Below are 22,487 nucleotides of genomic sequence, written 5' to 3'. Positions count from 1 at the left end.
TCAAAGCAACTAACAACTAATAAAAAATCATGCATCTAAGACTAAACTATCAATCTGTACACATCCAACATCCAATGGATTTAGTGTAAAGACGTCATAAACAGCCAGAGAAAAACATGACCTTTAATCTACATATGAATATTTATATTTTCAGCTGATCAGATGACAACTGCTACACCCTCCTGTGTTGACAAGAACCCCTCTGCCTGTGCAGAAATTGGGCCAGATGTTTGTAGTATACTTATTAACTTTGCCAAAGAAAATTGTGCTCACCAGTGTAACTTATGTCCTACACCTTCAGTACCATCAGTACAAGTAACAAGTATGTTATCATTACAATGTGTAACTCATGTCCTAAACTTTCAGTACAATCAGTACAAGTTACAAGTATGTTAGCATTACAATGTGTAACTTATGTCCTAAACCTTCAGTACCATCAGTACAAGTAACAAGTATGTTATCATTACAATGTGTAACTCATGTCCTAAACTTTCAGTACAATCAGTACAAGTAACAAGTATGTTATCATTACAATGTGTAACTTATGTCCTAAACCTTCAGTACCATCAGTACAAGTAACAAGTATGTTATCATTACAATGTGTAACTTATGTCCTAAACCTTCAGTACCATCAGTATAAGTAACAAGTATGTTATCATCACAATGTGTAACTTATGTCCTAAACCTTCAGTACCATCAGTACAAGTAACAAGTATGTTATCATTACAATGTGTAACTTATGTCCTAAACCTTTAGTACCATCAGTACAAGTAACAAGTATGTTATCATTACAATGTGTAACTTATGTCCTAAACCTTCAGTACCATCAGTACAAGTATCAAGTAAGTTATCATTACAATGTGTAACTTATGTCCTAAACCTTCAGTACCATCAGTACAAGTATCAAGTATGTTATCATTACAATGTGTAACTCATGTCCTAAACTTTCAGTACAATCAGTACAAGTAACAAGTATGTTATCATTACAATGTGTAACTTATGTCCTAAACCTTCAGTACCATCAGTACAAGTAACAAGTATGTTATCATTACAATGTGTAACTTATGTCCTAAACCTTCAGTACCATCAGTATAAGTAACAAGTATGTTATCATCACAATGTGTAACTTATGTCCTAAACCTTCAGTACCATCAGTACAAGTAACAAGTATGTTATCATTACAATGTGTAACTTATGTCCTAAACCTTTAGTACCATCAGTACAAGTAACAAGTATGTTATCATTACAATGTGTAACTTATGTCCTAAACCTTTAGTACCATCAGTACAAGTAACAAGTATGTTATCATTACAATGTGTAGCTTATGTCCTAAACCTTCAGTACCATCAGTATAAGTAACAAGTATGTTATCATCACAATGTGTAACTTATGTCCTAAACCTTCAGTACCATCAGTACAAGTAACAAGTATGTTATCATTACAATGTGTAACTTATGTCCTAAACCTTTAGTACCATCAGTACAAGTAACAAGTATGTTATCATTACAATGTGTAGCTTATGTCCTAAACCTTCAGTACCATCAATACAAGTAACAAGTATGTTAACATTACAATGTGTAACTTCTGTCCTAAACCTTCAGTACCATCAATACAAGTATCAAGTATGTTAGCATTACAATGTATAACTTATGTCCTAAACATTCTGTACCATCAGTACAAGTAACAAGTATGTTATCATTACAATGTATAACTTATGTCCTAAACCTTCAGTACCATCAGTACAAGTATCAAGTATGTTAACATTACAATGTATAACTTATGTCCTAAAGTTTCAGTACCATCAGTACAAGTATCAAGTATGTTAGCATTACAATGTGTAACTTATGTCCTAAACATTCTGTACCATCAGTACAAGTATCAAGTATGTTAGCATTACAATGTATAACTTATGTCCTAAACATTCAGTACCATCAGTACAAGTTACAAGTATGTTATCATTACAATGTGTAACTTATGTCCTAAACATTCAGTACCATCAGTACAAGTTACAAGTATGTTAGCATTACAATGTATAACTTATGTCCTAAACTTTCAGTACCATCAGTACACGTATCAAGTATGTTATCATTACAATGTGTAACTTATGTCCTAAACATTCTGTACCATCAGTACAAGTATCAAGTATGTTAGCATTACAATGTATAACTTATGTCCTAAACATTCAGTACCATCAGTACAAGTTACAAGTATGTTAGCATTACAATGTATAACTTATGTCCTAAACATTCTGTACCATCAGTACAAGTAACAAGTATGTTATCATTACAATGTATAACTTATGTCCTAAACCTTCAGTACCATCAGTACAAGTATCAAGTATGTTAACATTACAATGTATAACTTATGTCCTAAACTTTCAGTACCATCAGTACAAGTATCAAGTATGTTATCATTACAATGTGTAACTTATGTCCTAAACATTCTGTACCATCAGTACAAGTATCAAGTATGTTAGCATTACAATGTATAACTTATGTCCTAAACATTCAGTACCATCAGTACAAGTATCAAGTATGTTATCATTACAATGTGTAACTTATGTCCTAAACCTTCAGTACCATCAGTACAAGTACCAAGTATGTTAACATTACAATGTATAACTTATGTCCTAAACTTTCAGTACCATCAGTACAAGTATCAAGTATGTTATCATTACAATGTGTAACTTATGTCCCAAACCTTCAGTACCATCAGTACAAGTAACAAGTATGTTATCATTACAATGTATAACTTATGTCCTAAACTTTCAGTACCATCAGTGCAAGTATCAAGTATGTTATCATTACAATGTGTAATTTATGTCTTAAACCTTCAGTACCATCAGTACATGTAACAAGTATGTTATCATTACTTTATGTAACTTATGTCCTAAACCTTCAGTACCATCAGTACATGTAACAAGTATGTTATCATTGCAATGTGTAACTTATGTCCTAAAGTTTCAGTACCATCAGTACAAGTTACAAGTATGTTATCATTACAATGTGCAACTTATGCCCTAACCCTCAGTACCATCAGTACACGTATCAAGTATGTTATCATTACAATGTGTAACTTACAGGGGTCGAAATTGGCGCTGGTCCGGTGGTCCGAAACCAGTAGATTTCGTCAGCTGGTGGTCCGGGGAACAGTAGAAATTTTTCGTTAAAATCACTGATCGCATTTCTATCTTTGTTTGTTTACAAAACAATAAACCTGAGATATTATTTTAGGGTAATGGGGGTACTATTTTAAAAATTTTAAATTAATATCTCATGTGAGCGCACTACACAACAACACAAAATTTGGACATTTTTGGAAGGAGTTATCCCCGGGCAAAACAAATTTATTAATCAAGCGACATTCAAAAGGAAGATTTTTCAAACTGACAAAAGGAAACAAATATAAAATATCCTGGGAAAAAGATCTCGAATGGTTAAATTGTAAAGTCGGTCGTAATGTAATGCATTGTAAAACATTTGAACAATTTGCAGTGACAGACCTAGACGAGAAATGTAATTTTGTCATGGGATCTTCAAATTTTAAGTAAGATTTTGTACTTGCTCATGAACAAATAGAACAGCACAAACATCTATTGGAATAAAGAAGAGGAAAGCAGCTGAGGAAAATAAAACTAAACATATGTTACATCTTTTAGTGGTTATCAAATGAATGTCATTTTTGCAGGACCAGTAAATTTTGGGCGGAACCAGTAGAATTTAAGTCCACTGGTTCGGCTGGCGAGTACACTAAAAAGCTTAAATTCGACCCCTGGTAACTTATGTCTTAAACCTTTAGTACCATCAGTACAAGTATCGAGTATGCTTTCATTGCAATGTGTAACTTATGTCCTAAACCTTCAGTTCCATCAGTACAAGTATCGAGTATGCTTTCATTGCAATGTGTAACTTATGCAAGATCACTGACAATCAATTTGAAACTGAGTACACAGGTTTATTATGTTGTGAAATTGTAAATACATTGTCAAAATCAGAGAAGACCCTGATGAATTGAAAAAATATTTTTCTTTTTTCTAAATTGTGCACTTTATCCACTTTTAAAGACTTGGCCAAATAGTCCAGTCAATCTAGCATAAATTTGACCCTAACCTGAAAGTAATCGCAACAGAAGATTTTTAAGTTTTAATCTTGAGCATTATACCCCAAATATACAGAAAAAAAGTCCCATAAAATCTAACTTGAGGAAGACAAAAAAATCACCATTTAAATTTCCTATGAAGATTTGCATTGAAGAGGGAGATAACTCTTGTAAAAAAGGCAGAAATATGAATTAAAATTGATACAAAGTTATAACTTTACCGCTTCTATACATCAGATTGTATTGATTCTTGATTTTTTTATTGGTCTTTAGGGTATAAAAAACCATTCTTTAGGTGTTTTCATATCTTTTATCAAGCTATTATCCAGATTTTATAATTCATTAGTTGATCATTTATTGAATTTTTCAACATATCAAGGTAAAGAATCTCAAATTTAATAAAAATAATTAAGCATGTATTCTTCTTTTTGTGGTTTAAAGTTTCTTTAGAGAAGTAATTTGCTGAAAAAAATTAATATACAGATATAAACAATACCAAATTTTCACATATTTTTAAAATGGTCACAAAGCTTCAAATTTGCAATTTCTTTAATGAAAAATGCACAAAAAAAATATGAAACTACTCACAACACTTCGGTTTTGTACATTTCATGAGCAGAAGATTATATAATTTAGTCAAATACAAACATATAGCCCCATCAAAGTAGCATACTTTACATAAATTTCAAGAAAAAAAAACCCAAAAAAGACTCATTTTTACAAGAGTTATTTCCCCTTCCAATGTTGATTTCCATAGGAAAATGAAAAAGCTGATTATATATAGATTAGAACTAAAACATTTTCTGTTGCAATTAGTTTGAGGTTAAATATTAGTTTGATTGGACTAAAATACATTCCTGAATATTCTTGATGGTTTTCCAAGAAGTACTCTGTTAGTTAAACTAAATTTTAAGAAACTGTACTTTTAACAAACTTTTTTTCATATTCATTTCTGATATATTTAATGATGTAAAGAAGGTTGTTAAGTTTATATGACATACTGTTAATTCATAAATTATTGCAATGTTTTAGTTATTGTGAAAAATGCAACCGGGTTATAATTTCAATAATTTAAAAAATTGACAAAATCGTAAAAGTAAATGCACACAAGTATTGCTGAATTTGAAATAATACATTCCATAACATTAGATATCACATATTTTAAGCACCATCACCAAATGGTTATGTACTATTGATGAAGGGAGTGACTGGAGTAGGAACATATCCTCCAGGTGTAACTGACCTATTTGGATTATGGAATTCAACTAAGACCATAAATCAATTCCAACCCGGAGCCAACTCACTGACACCAAATTTCCCAGGACACTACAAACCAGGATTGTCAAACAACTGGCCAAGTCTTTGTTTAGATAAGGTATAGACACAGTTTTATCTTAATGATACAAATTTGTAGAGTCATTGTTAACAAATACACCAGAACTGGAGACACAGTATTGCAGGTTCAACAAAAAAGAAGAATTTAGAAGAGATTGATATTTTTGTCTTAAATTTTTGAGAGCATGTTGATGAAAATGCACATACACTTACGAGAGTGACAAGGCTCTATAAAGCCTCCAGCTATCTTTCTAAAGGGTAATCCTGACATTTAAAATGTAATAAGTAATGAAATCCTGTAATATTGTTGCAGATCTAATAACAAAACACACTTCCTCTGAATTTTTGTTTATTTTTACAATTTATGCACAAGTTGAAGGACTTCAACTGTTTAAAGAGTACAGTAGCATGATGAAACCTTGTAAATACCTGTTTTGTTTCTAATATTATATTTTGGCAATTTTCGTGCTTTAAGATTATATGTTATGTATAATTAACTTTCTGTATTTTAATTTGAATTTGATATTTTTTGCAGAAATTTTAGGACTTTGACTTGTGAAATCTACTCTTTTGAGACCTTTTGACCAAAGATTTTTGAATTTTAAAGATTTTTTCTGGACAAAATGTTCTCTTTATTGTAGCATAATGACTTCTTGGGAAATTAACCCCTCTGAAATCTTCTGACCAAAATTTTTGAAATTTGAATAAAATTTATTCTGAACTATTGTTTGCTTTATCATAGCATAATGATACATTGTGAATGCTACCCGTAGGGATGCAAATGTCAATAGCTTTAATACTTGTTATGATTTTGAAATTTATCTCACTTATACTTCATTTAGATAATAACTTTTTGCAAAACATATGGAACAATCAATAATTTTGGCAACATGTAACATTCACAAAAATGATTTTAATTTAAATTCCTTTTTTACCATGTCAGATTGCAAAGAATTTGGTCACAAAATGAAATGATTTTTCAGGTTAAATAGTACAGGAATGCGATTTTATCTCTAAAAAGATTTTTTAACACTGTATAAACATAATTAAGTGTGAAAAAAATTCACTGAAAAAGGTAATATTAATATCACAAGATTAAAAGAAAGATGTTATCAGCTTGATATTAGACCATTAATCTGTAAACCATTCGAAAGAACATTTAAGCCATTAAATGAGCATAGATGAACTAAGAGGATATACTAATATAACATATCATTTTTTGTATTTCCAAATGATTTCCTTGAAAGGAGAAAGAGTACTACTTGGTTTAAAAATGAAAATCATTTCCATAAAAAAATCTTGAATAATAGAAACTATACACATAAATCATTTTTTTTGTCTCGCCTTGATGAAGTCAAAAAGCCAGACATAGGTATGCTGTTTCCAGCGTCAGCGACGGTGGCGTCAACAATGTAGTAGTTTGTTATTAGGTCTAGTTTATGGGGAACCAAAAGTGGTAGGTCAATCATATTTGGTATGCAGTTGTATAAGCAGTGGCACATCTCCTTTCCATAGAGATTATATGGCCCTGCCCCCTCAGTCATGGTATATTGACTTCGAAACTTTTGCTGATTTTAAATGTATTAGTTTGTGATAAGGTCAGTTTATGGGGAACTACAAGTGGTAGGTCAATCATATTTGGTATGCAGTTGTGTAAGCATGAGCATACTTCATTTCCATGGAGATAATTTAGCTCCACCCCCTTAGTCATGGTCTATTGACTTTGAAACTTTTGCTTATTTTACATGTATTAGTTTGTGTTTATGTCAGTTTATGGGAACCACAAGTGGTAGATCAATGATATTTGGTATGTAGTTGTGTAAACATCAGCATATCTCATTTTCATGGAGATAATTTGTCTCCGCCCCCTTAGTCATGGTCTATTGACTTTGAAATTTTTTCTGAGTTATCAAGTATTAGTTTGATTGTGATTAGGTCAATTCAAGGGGAACCATTAGTGGTAGGCCAATGTTAATTGGTATTTAGTTGTATGAACATTGGCACATATCATTTCCATGGAGAATATTTGGCCTCACACCTCAGTCACAGTCTAATTACTTTGAAACTTATCTTAGATGACAGGTGTTAGTCAGTTTATTAGTAAGATCAGTTTAAGATGAACTGCTAATGTTAACCAATACAGAAAACATGATAGGATGGCTAACTGCATTGCTCAACTGGTTGTCAACTTTTGAAGAACTATAAAAAATTCAAAGTCTGAATGCTCAACTATATGTAAACCAAAGATCAATTGCTAAACTTTTCCTCAACTTAATGCCCAGCTTCAGTTGAGGGCCAGTTTAGCGACATCTATCAAACATACAATTCTTGTCAAGGTTTCGGTTGAGCTAAGATCTTAGTTCAACACCTAGCCCTCAACTATTTTGCTTAAAACAGCTATAGCTGACTATGCAGTATTGGCTTTGCTCATTGTTGAAGGCCGTACGGTGACCTAAAGTTGTTAATGTCTGTGTCATTTTGGTCTAGTTGTCTCATTGGCAATCAAACCACATCTTCTTTTTTAAAGCCGTCAACTGTCTGTCACATGGCCATCAACTGGCCCTCAACTTTTTTTTCTGTAGGGGAAGTCAATGATATTTGGTATGCAAATTTATTTGCATTTGCAAGTATCATTACCATGGAGATTATATAGCCTCATCCCCTCTTATAGACATTGAAACTTTTCTGTAGTTTACTAGTTAATGTTTGTATTTAGATTTGGGAACAACTTATGATAAGTCAATGGTCATGATGGTATTTGGTATGCAGTTGTATAAGCATTTGCACATCTCATTTACATGGAGATTGTTTAGCCATGTAACTCAGTCATGAATAGTATCTAAACATATAGACTTGATGCCTATTTACTAAAATAATTACTGAAAATTCACTGGTGATGTTATGATGTTTCATTATTTTTTGCCTAAAGGACAAGTGTGAGCTTTTGTTGGGTTTTTTTTTTTGGAATAAGTTGTCCATCAATTCATATGTCTATTAACTTTTACAAATATCACCCCTCTTAAAATACATGCTCAAATTAAACCAAACTATATCGCAACCAGTTGGATTTTAAAAAAGTGTCCAATGTGAATTTTGTTGACACTTTTTTTTTAGAAGAAAACAGAGAAACTATAAACTAAAAAAAAAATCAGAAATGCATGTTCAACAAAAAAGAAGAATTTAATACAGAATGATTTAATTTGTTAATGAGGCCATTGTATGAAGATGCACATAAACCTCTGTGAGTGACAAGTCTCTATAAAGCCTCCAGTTATGTTTATAAAGGTTAATTCTGACCTTTATAAATGTAATAAGTAATGAAAACCTGTAATACTGTCTTTTATTGTGGACTCACAGGATATTCGACTGGAATGATAGAAAAGGAGGTACATTAGTTAAAAAAATGTGTTTATTGTAGGTCAGGGTATCTATATACAAAAATGGTGTAGAGAAAGCTTTCATGTTGTTCAATGCTACAGGAGCAGATAAGATGAGTTGGTTTACACCTAGCAGAATTATAGATTCATCATGGGTTGATTTACAATCTACAACTAAACAGTACTTTGCAATGTCTCAGTAAGTATAATACATTTGATATGGTTTTAAGGGGGCTCGCTTCTCAGTTTCAAAGTAATTAACTTTTGAAAACACTAGTTTATATTGGTAGGGGATTAATAAAGGAATTCAAAGAGCAAAAAAAATATATAGGTCACCGTGCTTGTTTTTGAGATATTAGCCATTGAAATTTTGGCTGGAAAATATTCTCTCTTGACTTTTCATAGATTTATCATTGACAAGTTGAAGTTCTCAAAAACTGTTAAAAAGTTATTAAAATTTTATAAGACTTTAACAGATGGGTTATCATTATACATGAAAAGATTTACAAAAAGAAAAATGGGGGTTACCGGGAAAAAATTTTCAAGGCATTCAAATGGATAAAACCAGAGGATTCCGAAAATCTGACAAAAAAATCCAAAACAGGACAAGCCAGCTTCCTTAAATTCTCAGATAACAGATTCTAAGTAAGTAATGTTTATCATGAAAACGTATTTCCTTCTGGATGTTAAGTTGTTTGCCACTGCTTCTTTGTGCCTGAACTATTTACACGCAACATTTCCACAATTTCTTGTAAATCTGGAAGTATTCAGTATATCTTAAGATCAATTTAGTCCTAATATTTTTGTGTGATACAAGCCTGGGACATGTATAAAAAAAAGGGTGTGAAAATTTGAGATTGTTTTTGAATAGTACATCCGTATATAAATATGGTTACAGTTTCACTTTGTTCAAGTATTTTATTACAGCCCTGCACTTCTTATTTTGTTATGCTTGAATTTGTTCCTGTTTTAGCATTCCTTCCCTTTGATATTTAATAAACTTGGGACTGATTGTTTTTGTGGAATCAATAACCTTTTCAGAGATCCAGATTTCCTCAGAGAATTCTATGCAAGTCAGAATGCTGATAAATCAAAATGTGATTCAACTGGTTGGATGTTTATATCTACAGCAAACAGATGCTTTCTTGAAACAGATAAGAAACCAGCTTTCTATTATGCTCCAGGACAGTCCTCAGCTCATTGGGGATATAGTGAGTCTTTATTCTATCATTTGAAGATGACAATTAGTCTTAATTAAACAAAATTTTCAAAAATTGAGATTTAACTATATGCGAAAATTAAAAATGAACTTGTATTGCTTTTAACCAGCTATAGTTAACAATGTTCAATTATCATAAATTGATAATTTTTCAAAGAATGTGTTCATTTAAATTTTGAGATTTTTCTAGATCAACTTTGTATAGATTTTAAATACACATGTTTGCCATAGGTTGACATGTTTTTTGATCAGTTCAAAATATATTATTAGATTACATAGAAATTGAATGAAAGGAGTGAAATAATAAATAAAACATATAAATGAAGGTCAGAGTGATATTAATTTTATATGTCATACTGTTCATGTCTATTCACATCAATCGATCAATTTATGCATGTAATATCATTCATAGAAAGAACCAATAGAGCAGCATTTAGTACTAGTGAAAAAGTTTGTTTAACTACTGCATTTAAGTTCATATTCGATAGAGATATATTAAGACAAATTGCTGATAATTGTAGATTACTGTTGGTCATTTCAATGAGATTAATTTTCTTGCTTGAGATGAAAAAAATCTAGATGAGATGACCATTGATAATCATTGTATTGTATTGTGCCTATGACAATGGCATATCCTTAATAGTATCTGTTCAAAGGAAATTATCTAAGATCAAATGGCAATTTCTTAAAATAGCGTTAAAAATATAATTTTAATATATGTGTTGATACTGAAAATATCAGCTCTCCATGAGGAGTAGTTTGATAATTTTGCAAATGAAGTCCGTAACAAAAATGACAATATTCTATGATTAAAGACTTGGTTAAGTTTTGAATTCAAGTTCAATTGTGGGAACATTGTAGCAGCCTTCCATCAAAATAAACATATACACTTCAGTTTCTTCAATTAGTTGTCAACATGTGATTTATAAGGATACTTAGTTGCCCTATAATAAGCTATGCATCTTGGCAACCAGTTGATTTTTTTTTTGATTTTTTGGTGTTTTGTAAACCACTTTTAAGCACCGCATTTAGGCTTATTGTGTCTGCCAGTTTGTATTGGTGGAGGAAGCCAGAGTGCTCGGAGAAAACCACCAATCTTCGATAGGAAAACTAACAATCCTAGTCAATTAAGATTGAAGTTGAGTGCACCCACATGAGCAGGCTTCGAAATCACAACCTCAGTGTTGACTGGCTATTAACTACAGTAGTAAATACTTAACCCACTCGGCTACCAAGGCCCCTGTGGCAATCAGTCCAATACCAAACTAAAAGTATACTGTTTGTCAGGTCTATATTTATATTTGATAGACGTAAGCTTTGTTCATGTTATTTCTCAGTAATCTAAAGTCATGAAATTAAGTATATAGGATATTTTAAGAGCAACATTTTCTCCAACCAACAAAAAAATACATGTATTTAAACCATGTTTGTCATGAAGTTGAATTTTACTTTGGGGACTGTTTTCATGGTCATATTAGCTACTATAGAAATATTTGGGAGGATGATGGACAATTTGTAGTCATGAAGTGTAGATTAAAGATAGAGAATTATGAATGATTAATTGTGTTTTTACAGCTAAAGCTGGTGTTGGAGATGTCTTTACTATCCAGGGACATAGTAAATGTAAGTATCCAAAATATAGCATGTGTCTGATGCCGTCTTTAACACCTCTCCTGAGAATTATCAAAAAAGGGCAGTTTCAAATTGGTCATTTCATCCTGCACATTGAACTTCTTAAATAAAGAATTGATAGGTATGATATTGATATAAAGCCAATGATAAGAACCATGCCATAAAAACAATGTTGAAGGGTAGGAAGACATGTTCTGTACTATATAAGGTTGTTGGTAATTTATGATGATATGTGCTTTGATTTATACAATTCTCTTTCAACATTTATGATAATTGACTAGAACCAGTATATATCAGCAACGTTACAACAATACCTATCACTACATGAAATGCCTTGTGGTGTGAAGTTCAACAAGTCTCAGTTTCTAACATTAAAACACTGTATACAATAGCCAGGATGTCTTGTTTGTATGATTTTGTCAGATTTACTAGAAGAAGAACAAGGACGACAACTTCTTTGTTGGAGTGGATATGTCTTTACTTCTTCATACATTATTATTGGTAACACTGATAGGATTCACCACCTCATAAAAAGGAAGAATGAAAGGCCATTTAAGCAGCAACATGTATTCATTTCACCTGCAATGCTTTTGGAAGTTGGTACACCCTTTCAACAAATTCTGGCAGCTGACTTCATCGGTTGATAACATTCACCATGGTCAGCATAGTCTGTTGTAGAAAGAAAGATTTGAAGCTATTTCTGCATTGACTATAGGCAATTAAACAACTTGACTCTTCATGATTCTTACCCTCTTCTAAAGATCAATAAAATTAACGGTACCAATTTTCTTGCACCAAATGCGCATTTCGACAATACATGTCTCTTCAGTGATGCTCGTGGCCAAAATATTTGAAATCCAAAGCTTATATAAAAGATGAAGAGCTATAATCCAAAGGGTCCAAAATGTATAGCCAAATCCGTGAAAGGAATCAGAGCTTTGCATGAGGGAGATACATTCTTTAATTTATAATAATTTCTATCATTTTGTAACAGCAAATTTTAATAACACAAAAAAATCCGTATTTTCATGCCAGTACCGAAGTACTGGCTACTGGGCTGGTGATACCCTTGGAGACTAATAGTCCACAAGCAGAGGCATCGACCAAGTGGTAGTAATAAAATTAACGGTACCAATTTTCGTGCACCAGATGCGCATTTCGACAATACATGTCTCTTCAGTGATGCTCGTGGCCAAAATATTTGAAATCCAAAGCTTATATAAAAGATGAAGAGCTATAATCCAAAAGGTCCAAAAAGTATAGCCAAATCCGTGAAAGGAATCAGAGCTTTGCATGAGAGAGATACATTCCTTAATTTATAATAATTTCTATCATTTTGTAACAGCAAATTTGAATAACACAAACAAATCCGTATTTTCATGCCAGAAGTACTGGCTACTGGGCTGGTGATACCCTCGGGGACTAATAGTCCACCAGCAGAGGCATCGACCCAGTGGTAGTAATAAAATTAACGGTACCATTTTTCTTGCACCAGATGCGCATTTCGACAATACATGTCTCTTCAGTAAGATCTTAGATACAAATAGAGAAGATCCTATTACCTCTTAGGTTCTATGAGTCCAACTGTGTTCCATTTTAGACTTGTTTATAGTTCAGCAACACAACAGTAGCTAATGGAAGATATCATAGACAACCTTTCCTCCTTCAGCAATTTCTTACAGATGACGTCATATGTTGATAACATTCACTATGCTTAGCATAGTCTTTTGTAAAAAGATAGATTTGAAGCTATTTCTGCTTTGACTATAGGCAATTAAACAACTCGACTCTTAGTGATTCTTACCCTGTTCTAAAGATTAAAGAAATCTTAGTTGCAAATAGAGAACATTTTATGACCTTTAAGGTTCAATGAGTACAACTGTGTTCTATTGACGACATGTTAATAATTCAGTAACACAACAGTAGCTAATGGAAGATATCATAGACAACCTTTATCTCAACATCTGTTTAAAATGTATGTTAATCTAGCTATGCGTAACATTTATTAAGTCTATAGACTGTTTCACAGAGTGGACTGATATTGTCACCCAAGAAATGCTTTTTCTTAAAGAGATTGTTAAATAAATAGTCCACATATTTTCCAAGAATTGTATTGAGCGTATTTCAGCCAAGTAAGAAAAATAAAGAATTGACAAAAACAAACATCACTAGTAGAGGTCGCATAGATTTTCAACTTTGTTGGTTATTATAGAAAGATTGTGAAAGAAATCAGCAAGATTGACAGGACTTCAACGGATTTAAGTTTTCTGCTACAGTTAGTTTGATAGAAACTACATGTGAGAGATCATTGATATTTAATATAAAGTTGCATTACTGGTGCTATCAGTACATACATATCGGTTTGATGACAATTGTGAGGCCCTGATATCATCTAGATAAAACACCATTGAACTTCTGCTACAGCACAATGATGATATTAAACATCATGGTAGTGCCAAAACATTCTCACTAGACAGAGGTCACCTCTCTGAAATGATCAGAAATGTTGAAAATTTGATAAGCCATTGCAACAGAGGTTAATGACAAAATGAAATAATTCAATCAAACTAAAACAGATCATTCCTTTCACTAGCTGTGATTATTTTGTATTCAAGATAGTGAATATCCTGTTTTCATCCAGTTAATAAAACACTAAAAAAATATTGTGACTCTAAGACTATACATTGTGACATTAATGCCATCCTTGTCTTACAATTTCAAATCACTCCTTTGTAGCTCACCTGGCCCAAAGGGCCAAGTGAGCTTTTCCCATCACTTTACGTCCAGGGTCCGGCGTCGTCATGCGTCGTTAACTTTTACAAAAATATTCTCCTCTGAAACTACTGGGCCAAATTAAACCAAACTTGGCCACAATCATCATTGGGGTATTTAGTTTAAAAAATGTGTCCGTTGACCCGGCCAACTAACCAAGATGGCTGCCACGTCTAAAAATAGAACATAGGGGGAAAATGCAGTTTTTGGCTTATAACTCAAAAACGAAGCATTTAGAGCAAATCTGACATAGATAAAATTGTTTATCAGGTCAAGATATATCTGCCCTGAAATTTTCAGATGAATCGGACAACCCGTTGTTGGGTTGCTGCCCCTAAATTGGAAGTTTTAACGAAATTTTACTGTTTTTGGTTATTATTTTGAATATTATTATAGATAGAGATAAACTTTAAACAGCAATAATGTTCAGCAAAGTAAGATTTACAAATGAGTCAAGATGACCAAAATTGTCAGTTGACCCATTAAGGAGTTATTGCCCTTTACAGTCAATTTTTAACCATTTTTCTAAAATTTTAGTATTCTTTTAGAAAATCTTCTCCTCTGAAAATACTGGGCCAAATTTAACCAAACTTGGCCACAATCACCATTTGGGTATTTAGTTTTAAAAATGTGTGGCGTGACCCTGCCAACCAACAAAGATGGCCGCCATGGCTAAACATAGTACATAGGGGCGAAATGTAGATTTTGGTTTATATCTCTGAAACCAAAGTATTTAGAGCAAATAAATCTGACATGAATAAATTGTTTATCAGGTCAAGATCTATCTGCCCTGAAATTTTCAGACAAAACAGGCAACCTGTTGTTGGGTTGCTGCCCCAGAACTAGTAATTTTAAAGAAATTTTGCAGTTTTTGGTTATTATCTTGAATATTATAATAGATAGAGATAAACTGTAAATAGCATTAATGTTCAGCAAGGTAAGATCTAAATAAGTCAACATGACCAAAATTGTCAGTTGACCAATTAAGGAGTTATTGCCCTTTATAGTCATTTTTAAACAATTTTCATAAATTTTGGTAAATTTTTGAAAATATTTAGAATATATTTTCCACTGTAATTACTTGGCCAAGTTCATTATAGATAGAGATAATTATAGCAAGTAGAATGTCCAGTAAAGTAAGATCTACAAACACATCATGATCATCAAAACACAATTTTGTTATGAATTTATCTGTGTCCATTGTTTAATATGCACATAGACCAAGGTGAGCGACACAGGCTCTTGAGAGCCTCTAGTTTTATTTATACAAAAGAGAAAGAAAAATTGTGAAAAAGAAATTTACCAGAATTGAAAATGCCTGTACTAAGTAGGAATATGACAGTTGTTATCCATTTCTTTTATTGGGTTGAGCTTTTGATGTTGCCATTTGCTTAGGGACTGCCATTTAGAATATTCCTCAGAATTTGGTTCTTTTGTTATTTTTCTTTTATTATATTCAACCTGAATGGTAATTAAGTTCTTGTAATATTTAATTACCATAAAAAGCGATATTTGTTATTGAAAGTAGCAATGAAAGATTTAGAAATCACAGGACTTGAAACCATTATCTTTTGATTTGTATCATTTTATAATACTTGTAAATGTATTATTTATATTTTACAGGTCCAAACAATGTGGTACTACCAACAGTTAATACAACAGGTAAGTTCTTTTTTTTAATTTTTGAAAAATATATTCTTCTGTGATAAGAGATAGGATATGTAACTCTATTCAAAAGTTGTGTCTGGTTATCCAGCTAACCTCTAACTTTACCCATGTTATAAAATTTTTTTTACATCTCATTATGAAAATGTTTACAGAGTCCTAAAATTATGATACAACCTATGTAAGCTCTTGATCCTCTAAATTCAATTATTTTTAAAGATTATCACTTCAAACAGTGTGATAATGTCTGAATATTATTGTATTTGATTAAAAACACTGATGGTTTTTATAGCTTACTATTTATAGGTTTTGCTCATTGTTGCAGGCCAGACAGTGACCTATATATAGTTGTTAACTTCTATGTCATTTAATTGCTGGCGGAGAGTTTCATATGAATCTGTAAATGCATTAAATTTAAAAGCATGTGCACATAAAGTCTGATAGCATCTTTAGGAGAGCTCATTTGAAATGTTGAAGACAACGGCAATGCAAATTTCATATATGGCCAATATGTGTAAGAACAATGTATAAATATTTTGTAAACAGAAAGTTTATGAGGGCTTGACTGAATTTGTGTTGCATATAAACTCATCATAGATACCAGAACTAAATTTTGTATATACGCCAGACGGGCGTTTCGTCTGCAAAAGACTCATCAGTGACGCTCGAATCCAAGAAAGTTAAATAGGCCAAATAAAGTATGAAGTTGAAGAGCATGGAATAACTAACTGGCATTTAGCCTATAAAGTTCCTGAAGCTTTTATATGATTTGAAATATTATGAATAAACATATAAGTATTGGGTAAACAGAATGTTAATGTAAGGGTGTATATTGTATCATCGTTGAGAAGTAGTATAACGTATAGATTCTTCTACTGCATATCATGTGTTAATCCATATGAGACAGTTTAATTTTCAAATTTTAAAAATGCACAGCTCATCAAGTGTTTTAAATTCTTAAATTATACTGTTGAGATTGGTTAAATATCATATTTCAAGAGATATGGTTGTGGAATCTTCTATTTTAAACAATATGCAGTTTGATCCTTATTTGCGAATGAGCTGCAAAAAGATGTGTTCTTTCTATGAGACATCATCAGACATGATCACCTTTATTGATGATGTCACAATGGAAATTTTAGAGTAAAGCAAGGAAATCAATCGTCAGATTCAAATTTTGTCCAATGAAAAACTGAGATTAAACAAACAAGACGTTTATGAAATAAAAATAATCAACGTGTTATGAAAATAATCAACGTGTTATGAAAGCGATAAATCAAATGAGAACTAGAAGAATTATGTTATCAATCATTCCAAATATCTGTATGAGGAACATTATATTACCATGAACAATGATTGAGGATATCAGATAATATTGTCTTATTTTTAGGTGGTGGGTGTCTGTATAAAGGAAAACTTTATCACCAAGGAGACAACTGGGAAGATGGTTGTGATTACAACTGTACCTGTGATGATGAACAAAGTGGACATTATTCGTGTAATGCTCTGTAAGTTGTTAGATATCCAGCAGAAAAAAATTATGCAGTTAACTTGGAAATGGAATTTAAGATTGAAGCAATATAATTTACGCCATTAATCCACATAACTAGTCTCCATCAAAACCTCTCTATATATTACTCCTTATATCATTGGATACTATGGAACCAATACTTGGTGCTCTATATTTTGGAATGGAACCAACAGCATCAAGATACAGTGCAAATGAAAGCATTGTTGAACACTTATCAGAGATCAGTAAGGGACCCAAGACATATTAACTGGGTCTTGGTTAAAGGTGTTAACTGAAAAAATCACAGGTTTAGGAGAAAGAACCAGTTTAGTGTTTTTGCATATCAATTAAGCAACAAACGTTTTTAAAAACGAAGCAAAATCAGGTTGAAAATCACATGATAATTGTGAGTTACTTTGAAAACATTATTACTCTACTTATTAAACAGTACAATAAAAGCTGAAATGACATTTGTAAATTCTGTTTACTTTTAGAATAATTGAAATGTTGCAAAGAATTTTTTTATCAATAAAGGTATGGGTCTGACAGTTAGGAAAAGTCAACCATAACCAGTTACATTGACTGATGCAAACAGATTTATCAGTTGACTTCAAATCAACTTTGGCCAGAAACAGTTTTTGTTACTTATTTTGCTGCATCAACAGGTTGAAACTTGTGCTTTTTTTCTATTTTGCCTGTGAAATCATTGACAAAGGACTGCTGTATACTCGAGCAGTCTTTTGTAGTAGTATTTTAACATAACACACCACATCCCCATTTCTTTTTATAAAAATATATAAAGAACTTATATAATAGGTGTGGCCTAAGCAAACTCATAATTCCCCTTTTCGATTCTAGTCAATATCTGTTAATAGGCATTTTCGTATAAAGAACTTGAGGCTTATCTGAAGGGTGATTTTTGCTGATATGTTCAATGAAGTCAAATTATTTTGTACAAAAGCAAACCAATCTTTTCCTGCAAAAGAAAATCTTAATAAACATATTTTTTTTAGTTCTTCTTGCTAAACATTATACATAAGGGCATACACACAACAGCTTTACCTTTACAATCCCAAGAGGTTCAAAGAGGCCTTCAAGAAACACAAATCTTAGGTTGCATTCGTATGGTCTGAAAATTTTTGCACATGCATAACATCAGATTTTGACATTCAGAACAAACTATGAATGTTAATACAGAAAACTTTGTACACATTTTCTAAATGTTCATATAGGTTTGGTTCACTTATACATCTTTACTGTAAGCCAACTTATTTTCGCGACTTTCGCGAGTAAAAAAAAACGCGAATATAAATCGTCGCGAATATGTAAAACTTTGATCTTTCCTTATTAAACTATATCCAGAAATGAGAAAATTGCGAAATGAAATAGCCGCGAAATAGACTAGAATGGGTAAAACGCGAAATAAAGTATCCGCGAAAATAAGTTGGTTTACAGTACTTGATGAACAAACTGCTGACAAAAATAAAACATTTCCCAGAAAAATTTGAATGTCTGCTTAAGGCTAGATTTTCTTATATAATCTAAAAAAAAATTGTTCATATTTCTACCCTCCTATAACCAGGAAATAAATGCGGTTACTTTTCTTTTCAGTTGTCCTATATATGACCATCTGCCTAAGTTATGTGAAGTGGTGATACCAAATGGCCAATGTTGTGGTCATGTTGAATGTAGACCAGATAGAGGAGGAATTATCACAGCCCCTCCAAGTAAGTACAAGAAACAACTGCACTGTTTTCCAAAGATATAGTATTCTTTTTCGCAATTTGCTTCTTGTCATGAGATGAGGAAAGGTGATTTACTACCATTAAATGTATATTATTAGTATATTAATGATTTTTCTTCTGTTTAGATACCTGTTTTTACAAAGGACAATATTATGGACAGGATGACACATGGATTGATGATTGTAAATACAAATGTGAATGTCTTCAAGCAAATCTAGGATTCTATAGATGTAAAGAATTGTAAGTTTGTAAAATAGAGGCAAAATATACCAAGGGGGACAATCAAACTCATCAGTCAAAAGTAAACTGACAACTCAATTGCTAAAATTTAAAAAAGCCTATCAACAGGGATACATGATTTTCATAGTTTTTAATGTGATTTGGTAACCACAAAATGAATGAGAGGAAGGAATTGTGTTCAAAGTGACTGATCAAGTTATAAAATGAAGAATAAACTGTAATAAGTGAACAGTAAATGTTAAAGAGGGCTGGTCAAATAAATCTATACTTTTTATACTATTTGAATATAATGTTATTGGTGCTGTCAAAATAAAGTCCTAGATAGACTTATAGAAAATGAAGGAGTTGGTTTTTTTGGGAGTGCATCAACAAAAAATGAAAGGATCCCACTATTATGTCATCCCCTTTATGTTGGGAGAACGAGTATGTGTACTTGCTCATCGAAAATTCTCTCATGATAACCCCTGATATTATCACAATTTAGTTATTACACAATGTCACTTTACATAGGAATCTAGTAGTGTCACTGCCAGTCTCTACAAATTTACTTTTCATTTAAAAAGAGATAAAAACGGTACATACAGTGTTGACCCAGTTGCATAGAAAACTGCTCTGATTTCTTTTGTACTATTACCATTGTGCACTTCCTATTGAATCATTTATTTGTTTGGTCCTTTGATGCAACAACAGAGCTAGGGACATGGAAATTATGGCTTTTTATCCAACTTGTAAGTCATCGCATCATTTCAATATGATATATGTTTAACAAAAACATCTCAATGAAGTTTCAAAATAGTGCAAATTAAAAGTGTGTTTGGCTATTGTGACCTTTGTGTTAACTAATTCTGTTGTGTCATACCTATGACATATGTTCCTATGCTCCTTGGAAGTAAAATTGTTTGAAGGTTGCTTCAAAATGCTATAAATATCAAATTTTTAAAAGCCAGTTCTTTTTTTGAAAAAAATCCTTTTGGTTATAACCTTTGAAAATATAGATTATCAAATGAGTTTGTGAATAATTGCTGTTTAGCATTGTTACATTGCAGTGGTAGGTGAAATAGATTTGCAAACTTTTAATTCACTTTGTTCCTTTCAATGAATGTTTAAAATGAAGTAGTTTCATAATTACAATAAGAAGAACATATCAATACCCCCTTCTCTAACCAGCTTGACTACAGTTAAATATCAATATGGTGGTTGAGTGTGATTGCAGAAACTTCTGTTTTCTACATTCATCATTAGATCACCTGTTTCAATGAAGATCTAAAAGACTAAGGGAATTTCAAATGCAGCAAAATCTGGATGTCCAATACCTTATAACATTCTATTATGCCCCATTTATGGGCATTATGTTTTCTGGTCTGTGCATCCGTCCGTTTGTCCGTTCGTCCGTCTGTCCCACTTTAGGTTAAAGATTTTGGTCGAGGTAGTTTTTTATGAAGTTGAAGTCCAAGCAACTTAAAACTTAGAACACATGTTTTCCTATGATATGATCCTTCTAATGTTAATGCCAATTAGAGATTTTCCTCCCAATTTTCGAAGTCCATTAAACATAGAAATTGAAAATGGGGATGGGGCATCCATATACAACTATTAATTTCATTTTTTTTTTTACATGCTATCATTAACAGACTGACAATTTGGGTTCTACAATTTATCAGAAAGATTTTTCTTTCCATTCTATTGCACCACAAAGACTTTTAAAATATTTTATGCAACTTTGATATTTTTAACCATTGACAGAATTCTATTATAAACTTTAACAAAATAAGAAAACTGTGGTTTGTAGCTACAAACAATGGACATAAGTTTGTATCTTATACAAATTGGGATTTTGGATCAGTTAGTGAGCTCATGCTAATTGTTTCCTAGCTATTAGTAAAAGATAAGCTGACCATGTCAAATTGTGCTTTGATAAATTGAATCAGTATTTCATTTGAAAAAAAATTCTCATGAAATACACAGTTTAAAAACCGTCTGCGGTATATCTAATTTTTCGCGAAAGAAGATGATACTGAATAACATTTATCAGGTAAAATTATTACTATTTTTGCACAAAGATGCTTCAAAAGCTTTCTCGCTGAGTTTCTTTGTGATGTTTGCTTCACCAGTGCTTTGCTTCTGATAGTTGCAGAACTATCTATTTGCTTTTGATTATTTCTGTGCATATTTTCAACTATAAACCATACATATATTGTTTAAGTAATAAGGAAAATTAAGAAAGTAACCTCAATTTAGGGTGTAAGGAATTAGTTTTCTGCAGATAGGTATTTTCAAGGTGAATGGGTTATAAATAATCTGGGTATGACAAAATGGAAACAAAAATACATAAAAGCTAGAAAACTGCACCTCTGCAGTTCTCCACATCTATTGATTTGCTAATTACCTAACCTGTCCCCACATATGATTTTTATAAACATTTTTCTGAAACTACTTTGAAGAATTCGTCATAGGCTTATTAAGTTTTGAAAAGTGATCCATGACCCTGCCTACCAACTTGACATTTATAGATATATGTTATTATGAACAGTTGACCTTCTGAATTGTTGTTTGAATTTAATAACTTTTTGCAGAAATAATAGGACATTTTGCTTATTATTGCATAATGGCTCCTTGTGAAATCCACTTCTTTGATACCTTTTGACAAAAGATTTGGGAACTTTAAAGATTTTTTTCTGGACTATAGTTTGCTTAATCATAGCATAATGATGCATTTATTACTTATTGAGATTGTTCTGTCATTTAAATATGACCTCACTTTACCCTTATTTTTAACTATTTATATCTCCCTGTACATGTCACAAATCCCTCTTTTTATTGGTGGTTTTTAATGAGAGCTAATTTAAAAAAGAGATTCATTTCTGGCTTTTAAGGAACTTTTTGTGTTTTCTTCA

The 22,487-nt window shown here is 31.9% G+C and overlaps 1 protein-coding gene across 3 annotated transcripts in view; it reads left to right on the top strand.

The window, feature by feature from the left end:
* Positions 1-22,487, top strand: part of LOC143080959 (uncharacterized) — a 134,159-nt gene that overhangs the window by 98,631 nt on the left and 13,041 nt on the right. For all 3 annotated transcript variants that reach the window (XM_076257158.1, XM_076257160.1, XM_076257159.1), the window contains 9 exons: positions 155-322; positions 5,265-5,473; positions 8,852-9,009; positions 9,852-10,021; positions 11,605-11,652; positions 16,057-16,095; positions 17,489-17,606; positions 19,220-19,335; positions 19,479-19,593. In XM_076257158.1, coding sequence (XP_076113273.1) covers positions 155-322; positions 5,265-5,473; positions 8,852-9,009; positions 9,852-10,021; positions 11,605-11,652; positions 16,057-16,095; positions 17,489-17,606; positions 19,220-19,335; positions 19,479-19,593 — 1,141 coding nt within the window. The remainder of the gene's footprint in view (positions 1-154; positions 323-5,264; positions 5,474-8,851; positions 9,010-9,851; positions 10,022-11,604; positions 11,653-16,056; positions 16,096-17,488; positions 17,607-19,219; positions 19,336-19,478; positions 19,594-22,487) is intronic.

The sequence above is a fragment of the Mytilus galloprovincialis genome, chromosome 6 (assembly GCF_965363235.1).
Source record: "Mytilus galloprovincialis chromosome 6, xbMytGall1.hap1.1, whole genome shotgun sequence".
Lineage (NCBI taxonomy): Eukaryota > Metazoa > Mollusca > Bivalvia > Mytilida > Mytilidae > Mytilus > Mytilus galloprovincialis.
The sequence above is the reverse complement of the archived record's forward strand: the minus strand, read 5'-3'. Positions and strand labels throughout refer to the sequence as shown.